The 22,695-nt window shown below is 41.6% G+C and overlaps 1 protein-coding gene across 1 annotated transcript in view; it reads right to left on the bottom strand.

Moving 5' to 3' along the window:
- The window catches only part of CSMD1 (CUB and Sushi multiple domains 1), a gene marked incomplete at both ends in the record, with an annotated part of 1,592,168 nt that overhangs the window by 4,806 nt on the left and 1,564,667 nt on the right, over positions 1-22,695 (bottom strand). Inside the window, 11 exons of the mRNA XM_080710482.1 lie at positions 1,636-1,723; positions 2,434-2,546; positions 4,999-5,160; positions 9,542-9,586; positions 10,819-10,998; positions 12,453-12,564; positions 13,899-13,972; positions 15,045-15,218; positions 15,475-15,648; positions 18,497-18,676; positions 19,419-19,595. Of these exons, the coding sequence (XP_080566608.1) occupies positions 1,636-1,723; positions 2,434-2,546; positions 4,999-5,160; positions 9,542-9,586; positions 10,819-10,998; positions 12,453-12,564; positions 13,899-13,972; positions 15,045-15,218; positions 15,475-15,648; positions 18,497-18,676; positions 19,419-19,595 (1,479 nt within the window). The remainder of the gene's footprint in view (positions 1-1,635; positions 1,724-2,433; positions 2,547-4,998; positions 5,161-9,541; positions 9,587-10,818; positions 10,999-12,452; positions 12,565-13,898; positions 13,973-15,044; positions 15,219-15,474; positions 15,649-18,496; positions 18,677-19,418; positions 19,596-22,695) is intronic.

A 22,695-nucleotide genomic window follows, 5' to 3' on the forward strand; every position in this document is an offset into this window, starting at 1 on the left:
TCACTGGATGAGCAAACTCTAGCGTGCATACAGCGTCTTACAGTGCATGCCAGGAAGCCCGGAAAATTACTACAGCATGTGCCCCAGGGGGAAGATGTCCATGCAAATAGGTGGCTTGGATTTGGGTAAAAGAAAAACTTTACCCATCTTCAGTGCTGGACTAATGCACTTATTCTATTACATTACCCTCACATAATACAATCAATCCAATTTGAAATATTCTCTGTCCCTCTGGCACTATAATTGAAAGTCTTTCTGCTTAATGGTACACCGCATTTGAAAAGTCAGGAATTGAGTATTTTACAATTAACTCTCCCTTTGGAGGCTGATTTCCTTTTTTCATGTATGTTAATATACAAGTTGGTGTCCCTTTCCTTTCAGTCCCTTGAGATTATAATAAAAGTCTTATGAAATGAGTTCTCTTTGACAATCATCACACAATTTTGTACTCCTGTTTCTCTGCAAGAGTGCTCTGGTGTCACAGCTGGCACGATAGTGTTGTTCTTCATAAATCAAGTGTTCATAGCATTCGGCAACTGCAGTACATAGGAGCTCATAACATTTGGGAGAAATGCAGTGCTAATTGTGTTGTGAAAATGCACCTCCCCTTTTTGCTTGCTGGACATGGATAATTCCCTATGGGTGCAGCGAGTTAAAGGGTGCACAGTACAATCCTACCTTGTCCTTTAATCTCCTAACCAAAGTTGCAATGGGCCTTCAGAAGTGGATCAGGAAAATGGCAACTAATTCTACATTGCAGCAACAGCATGCCGATGAAACAAAATTTATCTACTGATATTGTTTCTACACTTTCCTTCTCTCATGGCTAGAATAAGAATCAGTTGGTGGTGAGGTGTACAAAACAGGAAGGAGATATCTCTGTCTATCTGGAATAGGCTTTTTCCACTCTAGTATTCCATGGCTATTCTTTTGCTTCAATACACAGGCCTCCCTCATTCCCTGAAAGAAAATACCTAATAAATTATTTTCTATTTAATGCAATTAACTGCATGCATTAATTAATTGAAGCAATCACTTTATGGCAGGTGTATGATGTGTACAAGTTAGTACTAGCTATTGAAAAAAGATTTGACTCAAGAATTCTTGGATATGCAAAGAATAATTTTCACACTTGCCTAATTAAAGTTTTAGAGAGGAGAAGAGAGGCCTGCCAAGTTAAATATGGTCTCTCAGACATCCACAGAATTACACACTCCGGTGTCCAGTCAACCCAAAATTAATTTTTACTTTTGTCATTCCTTTGTCATAACTAAAAATAACTTGTTATTTCATATAGACAAATACTTCTAAGGCTCTCTTCATGGGTTTTGTGGTCATTTCCAATCATTCTTCGCCTGTTTCTTTGTACTTTCACAACTCTTGGTTTTCACAGGGTGTAATGTGCTCGTTTTTGTTCCTGATTTTTAATATTTCTTGATATAAAAGAATATTGGTTCCACGTCTGATATAGCACATTGTTTTTAGGGGTTTTGTTTGGTTTTGTTTTCAGTAGACTGTTTTCATTTAATTATATGCTCTGTCAGCCCCTCTCCTGGTTCTTGTCTGTGTTTCTTTGGCATGATCATTTGAAGGCAAACTGACATTTTCTTCAAGAAAGGCCAGACAGCACCTTACCTTGCCTTTCTAGCTTGAACTTTCCAAAGTCCTTCCCGTGTACATCACCTTGGAAGGTGAATCCTCCTCTTTCAAGTCCTGATGACACCTAAGGGGCAGGAAAGGAAGGAGAGCAGGTGAGATGGAAGCCTAACGAGTTCTTAATCATGATGCTTCTGCCCCACCTTCTATCAGATATGACGTGATGAATATTTTCCAGATTCCCTTTAGCCACAGGTTTAGGGTAAAAATAAAAACTAATACACAGGCGCATGTGGACCAGTTTGTTATTAATCAACTCGCTCCTCAAGGTGGTGACAGCACATTTTATATCCACAGGGTACTCACTCTTCCTACAGGGGACACCATCATGAGTGAATAAAACCCCACATGACTCCAAACCTCTTCATGTCATGGCTGCTGGAATGTGAACATCGCAAGAAGCTGGAAATCCTTATCAAACACTGAATCGGGACAAACATAGCCAAGACTCAGGGAAGAGTATTAAGGAGAACATCTAAACTCTCTCTGTTCACCTGGGAATGATATATTTAGAACTTTCAGGGATCACCAAGTGGTCTTAGGTGGCTGTGTGTGCCGCTCTGCTGGTGCAATAGATGGGGCTTGAGAGCTCAGAGCCTGGACTTATGGCCCCAGTGATAACAACCCCTTCTTTGATCTTGGGCAGTTTATTTCAGAGACTTTGTTTCCACCATTATAGAATGCAGGGTGGAGTGGCCTGCTGCCATGGGGACCTCCCTGCTCCATCCTCAGCAGACAACCCTCCCCTGCCCAGGTCACCAAACACTGAGAACTTACATAACCATTCAGGCCCCAGTTGTCATTTTCAAACTTGCTCACAAAAATATCTGCCGGGCCTTTAATCTGAAAAGCCTTTAAGAGTAGGTGGGCCTCCTCCTTCTTGTAAACTCCTGTGGAAAGACCAAACATCAGTCCCACACCCATCCCATAAGAGTTAGTGATACAGACACCAAATCCCCTGGCCTGATACATGGTAGAGAGCTATAGTCTCAGCTACAAAGATCCAAACCAAAGCTTACTTACTTTTTATTTTGTTTGTATATTTATTTATTTTGGCCCTGGGGGTTGAAGCCAGGGGTATTTTACCTCTGAGCTCTGCCCCCAGCCCTTTTTATTTTTTATTTTGAAATAGTGCCTCACTAAGTTTCTGAGGCAGGCCTTGAACTTTCTTTCTCATCCTCCCAAGTCCTGGGATTACAGGTACACTCTACTGTCTCCAGCTTGATTTTTTTTTGTTGTTGTTGTTTTTAAATTTTAGCCTCAGCCTGTTTTCCCCCACTAAAACCCTTCACATCTTATCAAAGTTCTTGAATATATCTGTCTTGGACAGGTATAGGTCATTTCATGAACTCAGTGCTTCTCCCACACAGGAAGAAGGAGGAATTGTATTCATGTGTTCTAATGAAAAGATATAGCTTTTTGTCCATATTTTATTTATTTCCAAGGACAGCAGTATGTAGAAAGAACAGAAATTATGACTCAGAATATACAAGAGGGACTCCAAATAGTGGAGGGGAAACCTCAGCAAAGCTAGAATGGAGGGTAGGAGAGGAAGAAGCCTGAGGTTGATTAATGGAGGAGCTACATCGGAATATGTGTCAACATATAAATGTAGCGTGGTCAACCTGGACACTCACTGATGGGAGCGGTGAATGGGAAAGTGGGGGGAGAGGGCACCAAGCACAGTGTGAATGTGTGCCATTTTCAATATAATCCACATAAAAATAAAAAAATAAAAACAGATACAGCTCCTTCTGGAGAAACCAGCAGCCACTGAGGTCAAGGGAGCAGCTCTGACTCCTGCAGCCAGGGAGGAGCAGCCAGGCCAGGTTGGCGCCTCCCTTCAGCACATTGCAACCAGAGGGGCCAGTGGTGCTGCCAGGGAAGTGGGGTACGAGAGGGAATGCACTGCTCCTGCTACTAGTTCCTACTAAAGGAGGAGTTACGTGTATATGCAAGCAAGCAGATGTTAAGTAGAGAGTGTAGAGCCACCTTGCCCCATGCAGAGAAGGCAGGTCTCTCAGGGCAGAGACTCAGAAACACTGCAGATGGCCCCCACCAACATGGCTGACCACAGTGCCTCCAGTGCCCCAGGGCTGGCTTCCACTGTGAGACATGCAGGAGAGGGAACAGCGGTGTGCACCCAGCAGAAGGAGCTCCCCGGGGCTTTCCCCCGCAGGTGCCCTCCTCCCTCAGCAGCTCTGTGATCCCTGGCTACCCACCGAATCACTAAGACTCTGAATCCCAATTCTACAAGCTGCAGGGAGAGACACATTGTCTCTTCATGAGATTTTTGTGTGGATTAAACAGACTATCACCATCCTGTCCCGCACTCTCTGAGTGCCCTTTCACTCTTCATCAGAAGTAACATCAACAGGTAGAGAAGGAGAAGAGGTACATCCTGGGAGTGGACCAACTCTGGACTCAACTTTGCCATAGGGTTCATGTAAGAATGAATCAGAAAACATTTACAAAGTGTTTAAAATGGAAACATAGGTGCCCAGCATAGAAATCAGAGCTTGTGATTTTATTCGTGTGGTCATTTTACTAATTGTGGGGCAATAAAACTGCCTGTCTCTGTCTCTGTCTCTCTGTTTCTGTTTCTGCCTGTCTGTCTCTCTTCCTTTCTCTCGACAGAGAGGGAGAGATTGAGAGAGAGACAGGGACAGAGACAGGCATGGTTGCACGTGACTATAATCTCAGAACTTGGGAGGTTGAGACAGGAGTATCACAGGTTCACAGCCAGCTTCAGAAACTTAGTGAGACCCTGTTTCAAACTAAAAATTAAGTAAGGGCTGGGAGTGTAGCTCAGATGCAAAATATTCCTGAGTTCAATCCTTAGTATCACACAAAATAAATATATATTATATATTTATATATTATATGTATATAAAATATTATCTGTTTATATATAAATATATATTTTATTCTACATATATGTAGAATATATGTTCCACAAATACATATTCTATATATATATATATATATATTCTATACATATACATGTATATGTGTGTATGTGCGTGTGAGTGTGTGTGTGTGTACATGTGTATGTAGAATGAAATTCAGAGATAAACATATCTGGATATAAACATCAGAACCTCTAATATGTTATGCACATAATGTCGAGGAAATTAATTTGCTCCTCTAGACTAGTTTCATCACTTTGACGATAAGAAAGCAATAGCAATCCACCATGATGTGGAGAGCGCTGAAGAGATGCTGTTTGCAGAGACACAGGGCGTGCTGTGCTTGGCCCTGGCACCACGAGGCCCCCACCTGTGGGGAGGCGGTGTCCACAGCAGTGCCCATCCTAGCCCCGGGTGGAGCCGCAGAGCTTACCTGTCAATTCCAGCTGCACCTGCCCGGCAGCAGCGAAGGTTGCATTCACCTTGCTGCTGGTGGCATTGAACCAGTGGACAGTTAGAGTTGCCGGCTGTCTCTTTCCTGAATATTCATAATATCCTTTCCACACCGAGTTGATGAAAAACACATCCGACGGGACTGTGGGAAAGGAAGACAGGAGTGTTAGCGGGCACAGCACGTGGTGCAGACACTTCTAAACTCGGGGCGTGACCTGATCAGTGAGGGAAGGCACCGCTGCGCAGGGCCTGGGCGGGGAGCACGGCCTGCAGCGTCCTCCGCTCACAGTGTGCGCCAGTCAAAAGACGAGGGCCAGCACGCTGCTCTGCTGGGACCGCTGGAGGCCAGGACCCGGGTCCACACCTGCCCTACCCAGGGCTGTGGACCACTCCCCCAAGTCAGGCCAAGCTTCATGTTCTCTGTGAAACACACGCTCCTCAGTGAATTCAGGACCAATATTCAACTGCTGAGTCTTTGAAGACACCAAGGCTCAGAAAGGCTGACCCTTGGCCCCTGCCGGAATTCCTGGCCTCAAGGGCCATCCTTCCGGCATGGCTTTGTGTTGTAAGTAGAGCTAGTCCCTGTCCCCATATTCTGTTACGCCAATAAAATCTCCTTATGCAGAATATTCCAGTATTTGTAAGAAAGGTAGATGTGGTAGTCTCAGCTGTCCCTCTTGCATATGGCTTGTGTGTGTGTGTGTGTGTGTGTGTGTGTGTTACTGGGGACTCAACTCTGGAAGATTCTATCCTTAAGCTATACCCCCAGGCCTTTATTATTATCATTATTATTAATCATATTGTTATTATGATTATTATTTTGAAACTAAGTCTCACTACATTGTGGAGGGCCTTACTGTTACTGAGGCTGGCCATGAACCTGCAATCCTCCTGTCTCAACCTCCCAAGTACTGGGATGACAAGTGTGTACCACTATGCCTGGTTTTTATAGGATTCTTAATTTTTTTTCAGTACTGAGGATTGAATACAGGGACATTATACTTCTGAGCTACACACACAGTCCTATTTTTTATTCTTTTTATTTTAAAACAGGGTCTTACTAAGTTACAGAGGGCCTCACTATGTAGCCGAGGCTGGTCACAAACTCCAGATCCTCCTGTCTTAGCCTCCTAAGTACTGGGGTTACAAGCATGCACCACCACACCTGGCTAGGATTCTTAAATTATGAAGAAAAAAAGCTATGACATCTTTTGAAAATATAAGATTCACCTGGGACAGGAAGGCATTGCAAAGGATACTGAGCAATTTCTCTTGCCTGGGGGCTTGTGAAAGATGTCATACATCACACGTATCTTCCACCTCCCTGCTAATAACTGTGCATGAGGTTTTCGATTTTCACAATATCATTATAAAAACAAATAGCATATTATGTCCATCACTCAGCTGTATCAGTAGCTCTGCGAGGTCCTCCCTGCCCTGAGCATTAAACTACTTCCTCAGGCAAGATCCAAAATAAATACGACGAGTCACTAGGTGGAAATAAAGACTCATTTCTCCCTAAATATATATTTTTAGAAAATCTAATTAAAGTGAAAAATGGTGAGGACACAGCTGTATCTGTGTTTCTCTTATTCTGATGTTTCTGTTGTCGTAGCCAGTCTAAACCACAGCCTAGCAATAGAGGCCTTAAAGAGCATAGAATAGCTCTCTGTGGCTTTGAGTCAACCCAACTTATTGAAAGAGAAAAAAAGCAATGAAGTTAAGTGAGGTAAAAACTGATATATCCACACAAGTACCTAAGACGCTTATTTTGAATAACTTACATTAAATACTTTCATTTTCCATAAACAGCTTTATAGGAGCTTTTTTTTTCAATCAACAGTCTCATAATTTTCTGATTCACTTCACTAAATTTACAGCCTTGAAATAGCATTCAGAGCCAGGTGTGGCAGCACATGCTTGTAATCTCAGTACTTGGGAGGCGGAGGTTGGAGGATTGCAAATACCAGGACTGCCTCAGCAAGTAGGGAGACGTTCATCAACCTAGGAGATCTTGTTTCAAAATAAAAGTGAAATAGGGCTATGGGTGGAGGTAAGAGATAGAATGTCCTTATAGGTTCAACTCTAATACCTCCTCCCCACCGCACACACACACACATACACACACACACATACACACACATACACACACACATACACACATATACATATACAGACACATACACACATACACATACACACATTCACACATACACATACACATACACACATACACACATTCACACATACACATACACACATACACATACACATAATACACACACATTCACACATACACACATATACACACATACACACATGCACACATGCACACATACACATACACATATAGACACGCATTCACACATACACATATACACATACACACATACACACACATTCACACATACACACATATACACACATACACACATGCACACATACACACATACACATACACATATATACACACATTCACACATACACATATACACATACACACATACACGTAAACACATATACACACACATTCACACATACACACACATACATACATACACATACACACATTCACACATACACATACACACATGCACACATACACACATATACACATACACACATACACACATATACACACATACATACATGCACACATACACACATGCACACACGCATGCACACATGCACACATACACACATATACACATACACATACACACATATACACATACACACATTCACACATACACACATATACACATACACACATACATACATACACACATTCACACATATGCACACATGCACACATACGTACACAAATACACACACATACACACATACACATACACACACACATAGTAAATACCACCCAGGCTGTTTTCCCCAGTTGGAATCTCCACTCTACTCAGGATATCAAGGTGCCTGGTCTGCCTTCCCTTGGTCTTCCTGTGGGCACCTAGTGGCCATGGGAGTTCCTAACTCTAGAGCTTGAGGAAGGATCAGTGGCTGAGAAGTGGCTTCCCTGTGTTCAGATATGGCTGTCAGTCATGAGGCAAAGGTCATCTTTCCAAGTGCCTGACTTCTGATCTGATCTCGTGTATAAGTGTGACACAACCATCAAATAGCTGGGGTAGATCAGAATGAACTCCCTTGATACAGGACTGTATATAATTAGCAATTCCCTTCATAGAGAAGCAGAGTTATGCCAATAATTATATGTGCACCTACAGAAACATGTAGCTATTCCCATGCCTTAAATACAAAATAAGCAAATTAAAAAGGAGAAACACACATACACACAAACACACAACAGCACCAAAATATTGTGTTTCCTTCCACTGAGGGAAGTGTTTGGATAAAGTATTGATTTCTGTACTTGGCTTATAAGTAATATTTAAATAAAATGGCCAGGACAGAGAAAGCCAGTTTCTACTCTTCATTGTGTAGATTGGAGAGATTCTTTTTCTAATCATTTTGGTACAATTTGCCTTATCTAAGAATGAATTGTGTAGCATAGCATTCTGACTTAATAGCCTCACAAACGTTTTTCCATATTGTTTCCAAAATAGAGCTCTAGGCCCAAGAAACTAGGGTCAGAACCTGAAAAAGGAAAATACCTACCAAATGACCTCACATATTCACAGAGACTTGCTATTTCTGCTTAAAAAAGAAAACAAACTTGACTCAAATTAATGTAACTTGGGAACATATTTTATTATTTTAAAAGTATCCAATTTTTTTTTGTGTGTGTTGTAAATTGACCCAGGGTATTCATTATACCTCTGAGCTGTACTTCAACCCGTTTTCAATTTTTTTTTTTAATTGATTCTCACTAGGTTGCTGAGGCTGTCTTCAAACCAGAAATCCTCTTTTCTCAGGCTCCCAAGCACTGGAATTATAGACATATACCACCATGCCTGGCAATAGTGTCCAAATTTATAACACAGAACCACTATCCCAGATGGTTGCAAATAATAAAACCCCCTTCTTAGTAAAGAGGACAGCATCTTTTGGATTCACTACACAATGTCTTTAACAAATACCACACACAAACAACAAGCTATAATTATCATGTCAGCAGGCAGAAGATGCCTGAGTTACAGAGTAAGTGGGGCTCTACATTTGCTCAGATAACAACTTAGCCTGTCTAATGCTTGTCTAGGCTACATCCCTCCTGAAGAGGACAAACTGCAACCCTATTTATAAGGCTCTCCATCATACCACATGTGTGGTCAGATTTGTGTCCACTGGTGCTAAGAGATGCCCAAGGCCTTTCATGACACTGTGAGCAATCACACCAAGGGCTTTCCTCTTACATATCATCATTCCACTAAGAAACCGCCACTGTGAGTGAAGTGGAAATATATGCAGGTGTGGTGTTTCACATAATATAGACGTTGCCAGAGACCAATGGACTCAGAAATTGGAGTGCTAAAACTCTTTTCACTTTGCAGCAAATTGGAAGGAAACAAGTCACTTTATTTGATTGGAATCTATAACTGTTCTGGTATACAAACCTGGAGTTTTAGTAACTGTTTCATTAACTTCTCTCACTCCTTTACCTACAAGTAAAAAGACAAATTATCATTTTCAAAAAGTTAGTTTTGATAGGTTGAAGAATGTCAAATTGAAGCAATTTTTTCTCCAGATTTTTCTTTAAATGTACAAAATATGAATATCAGATACAAAGACATTTTAGACCCACGGTTGACAGCAGAATAGCCTTTGTGTTTGTGGTAAAGCTAAATTCAGTTGTGAAAGTCTGTGTACATCTGCCTCACGTGCACATTTCTATTTACGGTGCTACAACAGAGAGCCTTGCAAATGAGGGTGGCTTATGTCAGTGTTCTGTTGTCCAGTGAGGGCACACTGCCTCGTGGAAGTTAATGTCCAAAATAACTCAGAGTTCATGGTCTCTCTTCGTTTTCCACCCCACCCCCCATATCAATCAACTCATAAGCTAATTTGAGGAACAGCAAGTCACTTCCCTGCACAGTCTTGCAGAGTTAATTCATAGTCTCTTGGCTTTTATGATTTTGCAAAAACTATAAATTATTATCTTTTAATGTTTGTTTTATTCTGTTTCTCACAGGGAAGGGCAAGGGAACCATGCATCTTAGCAATGCCTAACTTGGTAACCATCACTACGTTGGCTCTGGGAAATTACATCTAGAGTCACAAAGTCCCAGCGCTCCTAAGCTTTGCTCGCAGCGTTCAGTCCTCAGGGTACGTGTCGTCTGTGTTGGGGGAGAACCTAAGCTTTGATATCAGCAAACCTCACCCTAACCTATTACTCTAATGGGTGAATACACAGCTTTGTGAGTAACTGAAGCCTCATTTTCATAACAGCTTTTGTAAACTTAAAAGGTAGAGCCAAGTGTCAACGGCACATGAACTTTTCCCTCTTACCAAACAGATGTGATTTAAAAATATGCTCAGATACATGGTGATATTTGTCCTTTTCCGCTTTTAAGAAGTACAACTTCCGAAAACGTGTATCATTTTTTTAAAACTCAGAATGGTTTCCTTCCGCTCAACAACCTGTCTCTTTGGCTTCAGCTGCAACATCTAATAGACAGGCTGTGTGTCCATGCAGCTCTGTGGCACGTACCCAACACTTACTGTACACATCCACACACACAGGTCATGCACATGGAGCGTGCCCACATGCCCAGCGTGGACGCACCACCTCCTGCGGTCACTCAGGGGCTCCAGCTGCCGGCGAGCTGGTGGGCAGAGGGGGCACGTCCTTGGTTTTGGGGAATGCACTGTTTCTCCTTCATCAATGACTTACTTTTACAAACAGGTGACTTCCCTGTCCATTTCATATCTGCTTTACATGTTCTGTGTTCAGATCCACCTGCAAGGAAAAATCCCGGATGGCAGGTGTACACTAAGGTGTAGCCGAAAGTAGGAAGATCGATGGCTCTCACGTCCGCATGTGCCGGGGTTTCTGGCTGCCTGCAGGCGTGAGCTGGAAAGGCATATGTCCCATTAGAAAATGTTGAAATTCTGTCTATTATTAACATTTGTGTCTTAAAAATTGACATTAGAAAACACTGAAACCTTGCTCATTATGAAATTGACATGTATCTTAAGATACAGTGCAAAAAATCAGAAATGGGTATAACGCTAGTATATATGCATATATAATAACTAATGTTTATATATATATATTATTACATTTAGAAATTTAGAATAAGGATTCTAGTTTTGAAATAAAACACTCCTGTTATACAACTAATATGTCTAATATTTCTAAATGCTTGGTCTTATAAACCATACTCAGAAACATACCTTAATTCTTGACAGGTGACTACTAGTAAATTCATTATTCAATTTACCGAGTGGTAAAAAAAATGATGAGTATTTAGAGATTTTATTAAAATATTATAGATTCCACTTTTCTTTAAAATATAATTTAGGAATAGATGAGGTTGAAATGCCTATTATATATCTCAAATAATCTCATAAAGTTCACACATATGTCTCATATAAAGGACTTAACTGATGATTAAAATCATGTTTGCCACTTTAAAATCGTGACTACAATTTCTTTAAGCATGATAAATATTTCACATTTACCAGCTTTCAAGCTTTGCACGTAATGAGTTACCAGCAAGCTCCAGTTTAGCTGTGTATGTTAAATGAAAATAGGTACACAAACATGAGTGTTCGTGTGTACAAAGTTAGGGTTACCTACCCCCCGCACACCTGAGTACTGAGGTGGAAATGGTATCTTTGAAATAAACAGCTATGTAATAACACTGATACATATACATCCACCCCGGGTGTTCTACTCAAACACATATTCGCAGCTTTCTGGTCACGCTTCTATGCTCAAAGTGAGAGTAAGCAGAGTATTTCACTGAATTGATAGGAGATAGATAACATGAATGATTTACTAATCACCCACGCTCTGCTCTTTCTAATTCTCACGATGAAGTCACTAAATAAAACTCAATCCTTAAGCAACTATTTACGGGATCAATTTGTCTATGTTTCAAATCTATAGCAAGGTTCAACTTCACATATTTGTGCTTATTAGTGGACAAATCACATGACCTAATAAACGGGATGAAAACACATGAGAAAAATAATCTGAGCACAAAATTTTCCCTCTGAAGTGTGAGAAGTATTGTTTGTTTCCAACAGTGTCCCTGAGTCTAGCATCCCCACTGTCCCCCCGGGGCGGGTTAGGCACACAGCTTGTGATTCTGTGGAGGGGGTTGAGGTGGAGCCTGAGAACTGGCTTTGCCACCCCACGCAGGGCTGCGCTGATGCTGCTGGGCTACGGCCAGACTTAGAGAAACACTCAACATAGCAGTAGAAGATTAGAACCAAGTTGAGAGGAAAGAGTTCCTCCCGATTTCTCTCCCAGCACCCCACAGTCCACAGGTTTCTGCTGATGGTGGGAAACCAACTTACGTATGCACTCTGTCTGTATCCCGCTCCACGTCAGGTTCGCCAGGCAGGTTCGCGTCGTGGACCCTTGTACGTGGTACCCTTTCCTGCACCTGAAAAACACGGTGCTTCCCACCTGGAGGGGAGAGGAGCAGAGCTTCAGAGGAGAACACACCCCTGCTGCCCAGTGACCGGCCACTGTATGATGTATAAATACAATGCACCAATAAAAAATTGATTAAAAAATAAAGAGGGTTTCTGTGTGCTTTAAATTATCAACACGTCTTCTGTTGGGGACCACCTATTACTTCTGTGAGTGTAACTTTGTTTTGCCACAGGAGGAAAGGGATGTGTCCACCCGCAGCAGCTGCTCAGGGGAGATGGCAGGAAGGCTTTGCTAAGACACTCATTGTAAACATTCATTGACCTGGACCAGGTAAGCTGAGCCCTCCTAGGGCCATGTTGGTCAACAGCAATCGAACTTTCATTCTGCATAGTGAGAACCATATCCACATCTCACATTTCCCAGTATTCTTAAGTATTTGCCATTGCATGCTTCTTTAAGAATTTGTGTAAAGTTTAAGGGAGATCTGGGAGAGTCCCTAGCTGGGACATAAAACAGAATGTGCTAGATTTTACCCTTCAGCTACCTGTGAGACCTTTCCTTGTGAGATACGAAAGAGCCATTAGGAAGTAGCGATGTCCATAGATACCATAAAATGTTAATGTCCTAGGGCTCATGATACGTAAGAGAAAGTGTCTGAAGGAAAGCACTTTTATTCTAAATTGATGGCATTCCTAACTTGAAGTAGTATACATATTTAACTTTGGTTTCCAAAGTCCTATCTTCAGAGAGCCATGAAGTTATTTGATTACTGAAGATGGCTAAAACATCTTATTTCAGGCTTCATTACCTTCCATTTTTAAGCACTTCTCCAACATTAACTGGAGTGTTAATGTACATTTTATTAAAAGCCAAATGAACATTCTAAAGTAATATTCATGTGCTAATAATCTGTGGCACTTTAAGAGACCACACAAAGAGCAGGTGTCACCAACAGGTTTCGAGGGAGGGGCAGGGATATTTCCTTTCTGCTCTTCCCCAGTTTTTGCTTTTCTAGAATTTAATATTATTTTTCTATCACATCTAGTTCTTAAATGGAGTCTTATATGTGCCATTAATTAGGAAAAAGTCATCCTAATTTGGAAATTGCCCTTTGAGTTTCACAAACAATGTAGCATTTTGCATGCTTCCAAAGAAAAGTTAATAGAGCCATCATTGCAGGCATAATCGAGACATTTATGGTTATCCTAATTTTGACAGTTAAACACATGTGGGGAAATCCTTAGTAAACAAATTTTATTTGAGAAAATATAAATAGGATATGGTTTATACAAATACACAGGTGTGCTTAAGTGTCAAATATATATTTTAAATTTATAATAAAACATAAAATAAGAACAAAGTACCTCATATCCTCTAGAGCTGTTCTGTATTCCAAAATTTGGAGTACCGGGGTCTGGGCAGGTGGTATGTGCGGGATCTGAGGTTCACAATTGAAGTAAAATATTACAACACTGTTAATACAAGACCTTGCGAAATTGAGAGAATGTCATTTTGACAAATATGCAAAGTTTGTCATGAGAGTTATATTATGATTTTTATCTCCCCAAACATCTTTAGGTATTAATCTTTGATATCTACATAGCTCTGGGTATTCTTATCCACATTAGAATGGGTAGAATGGGTAGGTACTCCTTCTACTGATGGACACCGTTTTTTATTACTGTATGTTCAGTAGTCACTATTGTGACCTTTTGGATTACTGGGATTCAGTCAATGGCTATATCTGCTGGTTATATATCCAGGGCATTATTCCAAATTTTCTTTACTTAATTTTCCTCAGGATTTCAAAATAAGAAGCAAATTTAATGTTTCCAGTGGATGTATACGGTAGACCAAACAAGAGTCTCTCCTGTACGATAGCTGCCGCTGCCTCTCATGGGAAACAAAACAGATAACCTCATCAAATTTCCTTTCTACAGCAACTACTCCCCAAGGAGAAAAACAATATTACCATGTACAGTATTTTAAATCTCATAATAATAAATATTCTTGTCAAGAGAAAAATGTTTAATAAAGCTCTTTCTCATGCTGTCTTTAAGTTACTATCACTTGATTTCTGAGAAAATAGCCAAGATTCTAAGCTACTAAATTTTTTAATTATAAGTTGGTACAAAACAGTTCAGTAAACCTGGGTGATCAAAATCAACCCAACAAGGAGACTGGAGTGTAGAGCAATGAAATGGCCTCTGGTGACGGCCCTTGTGGGGAATGGTGGAGAGTTTCTCTTCCTGAGTCATCCTCTCCCTGGACAACATAGCTGCTGGCCAAGATGGGAGATTCAGGTAAAGGACAAAGTTAGGCCCACGCGTTGGGCATCTTTGCCTGTGAGCTCAGGGCTCGGTTTGCAGATTTGAGGAAGCTACAGGCCAGTGTAGCCAATGGCTCAGGGTAATGAATGCCTTGCAGCTAGCCCTCTCCGAATCACCATAAATGATCCCAATTTTGGAATGAAATGTCCCCAGCTCCCTGGGGACTGTGTCGCGGCTCACCTATGCAGGTGGGCTGTATGCCGCCCCATGAGCCGTCGGCTTGGCAGGTTCTCCTTGAAGACCCCACCAGTATGAACGGAGACTTGCACTGGAAGAACACTTCAGACTTGTAGGTGAAGCTCTTCCCACTCAGCCGTCCCTCTGCCGGAGTGCCAGGGTCACCACAGAACACGGCTGTGGACGGCGGGGAGGCAGACATTAGCCCCAGACCAATGCACCAGCTCAGCCTAGTAAACTTGTTTAACTAGTTTCTGTCACATCTCCAGATCTAATGGCAAAACCCATAAACAACAAGAAGAAAGCACCTGCCTTGGACCGTGCAGAATGGGAAGTGGGATTTAAGTACTGTGATTTGGCAGCGACTCTATCACTGTGACCCTACCCTCTACTGTAGTCCCGAGCGCCCAGCGATTGCTGACGTGGGACTTACGCAGGCACTGGGGGACCTCTCCTTTCCACACGCCTCGACCTTCACAGGAGAGGATGGCCGAGTGGGAGAGCTGGTAGCCATCCTCACAGCTGTAGCTGATGCTGGCGCCCCAGCGGAAGTCGGAGCCCTCCACCTTCCCGTGTGGCACCGCGGGAGGTTGGCTGCACAGGACAGCTGTTGACAAAGAGAAGGGGCTTAGAACCTGGGTTCCCACCGCACTTCCCCGCTGAGAAGACCTGCTGTTTAATTTCCCCAAGTCACCACTGACTCCTACACAGAGTTTGGTTAAATCAAAGAATTATTAGGGAAGAAAGCAATAAAATGATAAAACTTTCCATTAATTTTTCTTCATTAGTTTATATCATGTATAAACAACAGAAAATCAAGACATAACACACTTCAAAAGAAAATAAGATTGAACATGGCTTATCAAGTAAACAAAGCCAACCAAGGACAAAAATTCTTTTTATGTCTTTTTTTTGTTATTATTATTATTTTTTTAGCACTAAGGATTGAAGCCAGGGATATTCTACCTCTAAGCTATATCTCAGCCCTTTTAACTTTTTATTTTGAAGCAGAGTCTTGCTGAGTTGCTGAGGCTGGCTACGCTTGGTAAATTCTTGAGGCTGGCTACAAACCTGTGATCCTCCTGGCTCAGCCTCCCAAAAACTGGGATTATAAATGAATGCCATCACATCTTGCTTAATTTATGTCTTTTTATGATGGTTACTAAGAACATATCACATCAATTGAGGATTTTGCTATATGACTTGAAAAATACCTTTGAATGTATAGATATATAAAGAGAGATGGCAAGACTTTTTCTTCCCATGTGCAATTTTTGCTTATTTACAGATAGTGTATAATTTCCAAATCTATTCGCTGAATATTTAGAATGAATTCATGAATGATTAATGAGATTCTGTAAGCAGGGCATTGTGGAGTATACTTGTAATTCCAGTACTTAGGGAAGCTGAAACAGGAGAATCCCAGGTTCGAAGTCAGCCTCATAAACTTAGTGTGGCTCTCAGCAATTTAGCAAAACCCTGTTTCCAGACAGAAAATAAAACAGGGCTGGAGGTATAGCCTGTAGGTAGACTATTCCTAGGTTCAATCCATGGTAAATAATAATAATAATAATAATAATAATAATAATAATAATAATAATAATGTGTAAAATACCAGTTGCTAGGGCTTTTTGCAATTTTGGAACTTGAAGTCTACTTTGTAGGGCCACAAGACAGGTACATGGCTCTAAGGCACAGTGTTTGGCTGGCAAGAACTCTAAACCCTGCCGTTGCCACTCAAGACATTCCACAAGTGAACCCTCGGGAGTGAGTTTGGGAATGAATTTGCATTCTCTATAAAGGAAGGACGCATCCAGTAAAGGCTCGGATGGCAACAAGAATGGGCAAGAGGCCCAATAGAGAGCTGATGGAGAGAGAAAGGGAGGGAGGGAGGGAGGGAGGGAGGGAGGGGAGGAAGGAGGGAGGGAGAGAGAGAGAGAGAGAGGTGGGGTGGGGAGCCTGTCTGGAAGGGCCTCAGTGGGCTTGTAATTGAATGGGAACAAAATTAAATTAAAAAGAACCATATTGGCTAAAGCATCTGTGGAGTCCACTGAAGACCATCTTATTGATGATTTTTGGCACAACCTTCTAGCACACCCCCAGTACAGCTGCGTGAGTCCCCCGCAATGCTGACTCCTTGCATGTTATAGAACAGACAGCCCAAATTGTCACTGAAGGCAAAACAGATGCAGGGTGGTGAGATTCTTGGATAACCCGGGGAGAAGAAAGTAGGGTGGTGCAGACATGTGAGTGGAAGGAGGAGCGATGCATTGAGTTTGGAGGTCTCAGGAACACTCGTGGTCAGCCATGGTCTGTCCTTCACAGCCTCCGAGGACGGCACTCTACTCCAGCATGCCTGCTCTCCACCACTCACAGGGTTTTCTCTGTTCCTCCTCTGATAAGAAGGAAGGTCCCATTGCTCATGTTTTACCACTGATAGCTTTCAAATCTCACCCTCATCTTCCCCATTTGCTCCTCCCCATCAGCAGACAGGGGAGCAGGACACGGAGAGCAGTCCTAAGCAGCAGGTGCTAGCTCCAGCACAGTCCTCACCTGCCCCACGTCCTCCACACTTGAGCCCCACCGACCACCTCGGCTTGTTCAAGAACCTGCCCCGCTGTCCACAGAATGTCTGTCCATCATGGGAGCCAGGAGCCTTTGCAGTACATAAGCCATCTTCCCTTCTGCATCTGGCCTATGTAATGCCACAACACTAACACCCTTGCCAACTTCTATTATTACTGAGATGAGCTTGTACCCTAGCCCGCTTCCTCACAGCTTCATCAAGCCCACCAAAAGACCTGTTGCTGCCACCGTCCACCGTCTGTCTACCAAAAGACAGCCACACTCCGGCATTCACACCCAGCCCCCAGAGCTAGGAAGCCTGGCACCCCAACTCTGCCTCCCCACTCCTCACTTGGGATCCTGAGACGCCCACCACACCTCCCTGAGAGTCACTTTTCTCATCAGCTAAGTTGACATTAACATCTTATGAAAATCAAGTGGCAATATTTGCAAGTGGCTTGTCAAGACTTCTATTTTCACACACCTCGGCAGCCTTTGTTATTGCATTGTCACTGAATGACATTCAAACTGGAGTCAGATGGAATTTCAGTGTAGTTTTGATTTGCATTTTTCTAGTTGCTAATGATGGTGAACATTTTATGTGCAATAGAAACTCTCATACATTGTTGTTAGAATTGTAAATTAGAGCAACACGTATGGGGGTTCCTCCCAAAAGTAGGAATGGAACCACCATATGACTTAGCCATACCATTTTTTGCTTTGTTTTTTCCAAAACAAAATAAACTTAGAATATGATAGCAAAAGAAAGAAAGAAAGAAAGAATTTCTAGTATGGCGGCCCCTAGGGTGGCTTTATCCATTTGCCGATGCTTGCAGTATAACATGAGACATGATTCCATAAAGGCTTCCCCACTGTCAGGAGGCACACACCTCTGCACACAGGTGTGCTCTGGTTCCATGAACCTTCCTTGGTGCACTGAATAGTGGTGGACGTGGCGGGTTCCAGGAGGTAGCCCGGGTTGCACTGATAGCTCACTGTCTTGTTGAAGGTGAAGTCGGTTCCAAACTGGATACCATTTGGGAGTGACCCCGGGTCTCCACAGCTGATAACTAAGAGGCAGATAACAAAAGAGAACCAGAGAAATACAGTTACCATGGCACAGAATGGTCATGATTTATCTTCAAGTTACTCTGCATGATTTGCGATTCAAAGTGACAAAGCAGTGACTCGGTCGATGGTCTCCGGCTTCCCTTAGTGATCTGACTGGTCTGCAGAAGGATAAGTGTCTTAAATCACAAATTCCTAATCTGCTGGCAGCTGGCCACTTGGACCCTGGCTGCCTGCACCTGGTGTCCCTCCTTAGGCCAGGTGTGTGATTACACAAGGGTGCTCCAGGACAGACTCAAGGGCTGTGGTTAATTTTTTTCTTATTTCTTTGTAGATTAGATGTTCTACTTAGAGAAACCTTTTCCTGCCTCCATCTTACAGCGTGAAACTCCCTGGCCATGTAGAGTAGCTTCCATTAGATAAATAGCATAATGGAGAGCACTCTTAAGGTACCCAGGAAAAGATATTAACATGGGATGCATATTTATTCTACTTCCTGTATGCATTAAAAGCATGTTGAAATCAAGTCCTTAGTTCTGAGTTCCATGCACCTCATAGCACTGTCCCAAGTCCACCTTGTTGGTTACTCCCTAACCTGTGCAGTTCCTGGACATCACCTACTAACTTGTGCAATCCCTAGAAGTTGTCCCTAACCTCTGCAGAGCCTGGAGGTCACTCACTCACCTGTGCAGTTCCCAGTGGTTGCCCGCTAACTTGTGCAGGCCTCAGACATCACCCACTCACCTGTGCAGTCCGGAGCCGCGCCTGTCCAGGTGCCATTGGCCGTGCAGTGCCTCGTGGTCAGCCCCGAAGTCTGGTAGCCTTCCCAGCATGCGTAGACCACAGAGCTGGAGAATAGGACTCCATCACTGCTGACGATCATGCCATTGGTGGGTGTACCAGGATTCCCGCAGGACACGGCTGTTGGGGACACATATACACACACACAAACACACAGAGAGAAGGACCTGTCACTAGAATGACAATACTGGAGACCAAGGTTCTGAGTGTAATAGATGCCACGTTTATTACAAAGCTACAGGTCTTGTCTCCAGACAAGAGGGCTGTTACTGCGAATTTTACTGTGACTCAAGGGTTTGTTTTATGATTGACTACCCATGTGAAAGTTGTATTTTTCACATAATCTTTTCAGAATAGCATTACTTCCCAACTGATCAGAACATGAGCGAAAGTGCTGAAAGTGCAGCCCTTTGCTACTTTGAGACTGAACACATTTTTATACCAAGGCAGAATCATTCTGAATTTCTAAAAGTATCTGTATGATGTCAGCACCTCAAACTCTGGTATCATGTAGATATGATGTGACACAGACTAGCTGTGCTTTGTAAAATATGGACAAATCAGGTCAGCCATTACATCATGTGAATGAGCACGCCTAACCTGCAGGTAAAGAGGTGTCCTCTGGGTTATCAAATATGAGTGTGGTTGTTTTCACTGGCTTTAACACGACAGTGCTCTGTAATTCTCTCTGAAGCATCTCAACTTCACACACAGACTAGTTCTGTTCATGTATTTCCTGTGTCTGTTCATGTATTTCCTGTGTCTGTTCCTTAGCAAGCCAAGGAAAGTTAGGTTGCTGCTGGTTAGGCTGCTGCCGGGTATCCTTCAAGGCGACGACTTTAACTTCGGCGCTGTGTTTCAGTTGACCTATTTACCAGCATAACTGTTGCAGTTCCTAGTTAGCCCTGCAACAGCAATCTGTAATAAGCAATCAGGGCACACAACCCATTCTGGTTAACACAGGATCATATGTGAGACGACTGAGGACGACCAAAACATGGGAAAATGTTCTTCCATTTTTAGTTGCCTCACCTGCAAAGCTAGTCCTGACAACAAAGATTCATTTCTCTTAAAAATATGGAAGAAAATGGGCTGTATGATTTGCAGGTTTCAGAAGTCACTATATCCCAAGTTTAGGAGATGACCTTTCTTACTACATTGAGAAAGCACACCTGTGTTCAAGTTGGGCCGCATCTTGTCTGAAATCTAATAAGGAGCACACGTCACATCCTGGTGATTCTGTCCCCACGCCCATGACAGACATAATTAACCAACACAATTCCCTTCTCAGATGAGCCTGGCTGGCATTACAGACCTTTCTCACACAGGGTTCTTTGCAGTTTCCTGGTTGGCATCTGAGTTAAAAAAAATATTTACCAGTCCAGAAGCAAATGACAGCTAAGGTTCTCTAGGCTCTAAAGATTTATAATTATGATATATATTATAATTTTATATTGTAAAAAAGTCAGATGTTATACTGTTGAGAAAGTGATTCATTCAACAATATTTGGTATGAAAAAGGTATAGTGTAGATATGCTAACAAGAAGTCTGCCATAGGAAAGAATTGTATAATTTGATTCAATTCATAACCTAACAAAACAACCAAAGATATTGTATTCTAATTAATTTATGTTGCATTAATCTAAGTATGCTTTATTAATCTAATTAATTTACATTGTATTCTAATTCATATTTGCTATTAAAATTTATGTATAAGTCCTCACATCACCCATGAAGGACCAATGCCAAAATCAGTCCAATAACTGGTAAAAATGTTCATTGCTAATACACAGCCTCATACCATATTACTCTTGAGAAAATACCCTCAAATACTATATGTTAAGAGTAAATTTTATGATTCTTTTTTCTTTTTTAATTTTTAATAAAAAAGATCATAATGAGAAGGCCAAACTGACATACCTTTTTATATCAAGGTTATAATGTTATAAAACAAAAAAGAACATTGAAATAAAATAGGAGATTAAGTTTAGAGTCTAGAAGATAAGTATGTGTGTATGTAAGTTAAAATGTCATTATTTTTTCTGATTTTATTATTATTTTTAAGTATAATTATTTTAAGCAAATTTTGTTAATGCTACTTCTTTTTATAATTTCATTTTACTTGATTTATAATCAAATATTACTATACTGATTTTAAATGCATTTATTATTTACAAATATTTTAGTTAAGCTCTGTTCAATGGACATAAAATTTGGCTTATCCATGTTAAGTAAGCAATACCAAAATTCTTTAGATGTCATGTTTTAGCTGTTAAATGGGCATGAGGAAGTCTTCCTGTTCACTGTAAGATCACACATACTATACATAGTCTACACAGATGCCTCATAGGAAACCTGGTATGTTAGCAGTGGTGGTAGGGTAGCTTGTGGCTCATGTTACTATTTTTTTTATTACTATAACACTTCTATGACCTGAGTCCAACATTAGTATCATCAGAATTTCACCTATGAAAAGACAGAGCTGTCCAGTGCAAGTAAAACCAAATGATGTGGTCATATTGAAGCACCTTCTTGAAGTAGGGTCTTTTGAAGTTTCAAGCTAAGAAGACTAAGTTTAATATTTGGATTGCTAATAAAAACAAAAATGATTGTATGGAAATACATGTACATATAGAGATATACATGGAACAGATGAGAAATATAAATTGTTTGATGCTTAGGAATATTTTAGGACATTTTCCATATCCAGAATTGGATGCTTCTAAAGCATTTCTCTGGAATGTAGTCTTTTAATGGTGTCCTTGTCTAAAATTATATCCTTTTCCCCTAAATAATCCCCTTTTATTCCCCTAAAAGTAAAAAAAAAAAAAAAAGATTCTTTTTTGTGGTATCTGGGATGGAACCCAGGAGCCTTCAACATCCAGGCTACACCTCCAGACCTGTTTTATATTTTATTCGGAAACAAGGTCTCACTAAATTTCTAAGAGCCTCACTCCGTTGCTGAGGTTGGCTTCAAACCTGCAATCCTCCTGTCTCAGCCTCCCAAGTACTGGGATTAGAAGTGTGTGCTGCCGTACCTGGCTAAAAGACTGTTTTAAAATTGTTTTCCTTCCTGAGTCATAAGCTTTTCCTCTTAGTTACAACTTATTCAAGCTTCTCATCAGGATGTGATTTTTTTTCAACAGATTGGAGGGGTTGAATTTACTGGTGAAAGATAACCCTGGCTAGGGGATTGAATACAGAAACCACAGCTAAAGC

Source organism: Muscardinus avellanarius (assembly GCF_963383645.1).
Source record: "Muscardinus avellanarius genome assembly, chromosome: 14".
Classification (NCBI taxonomy): domain Eukaryota; kingdom Metazoa; phylum Chordata; class Mammalia; order Rodentia; family Gliridae; genus Muscardinus; species Muscardinus avellanarius.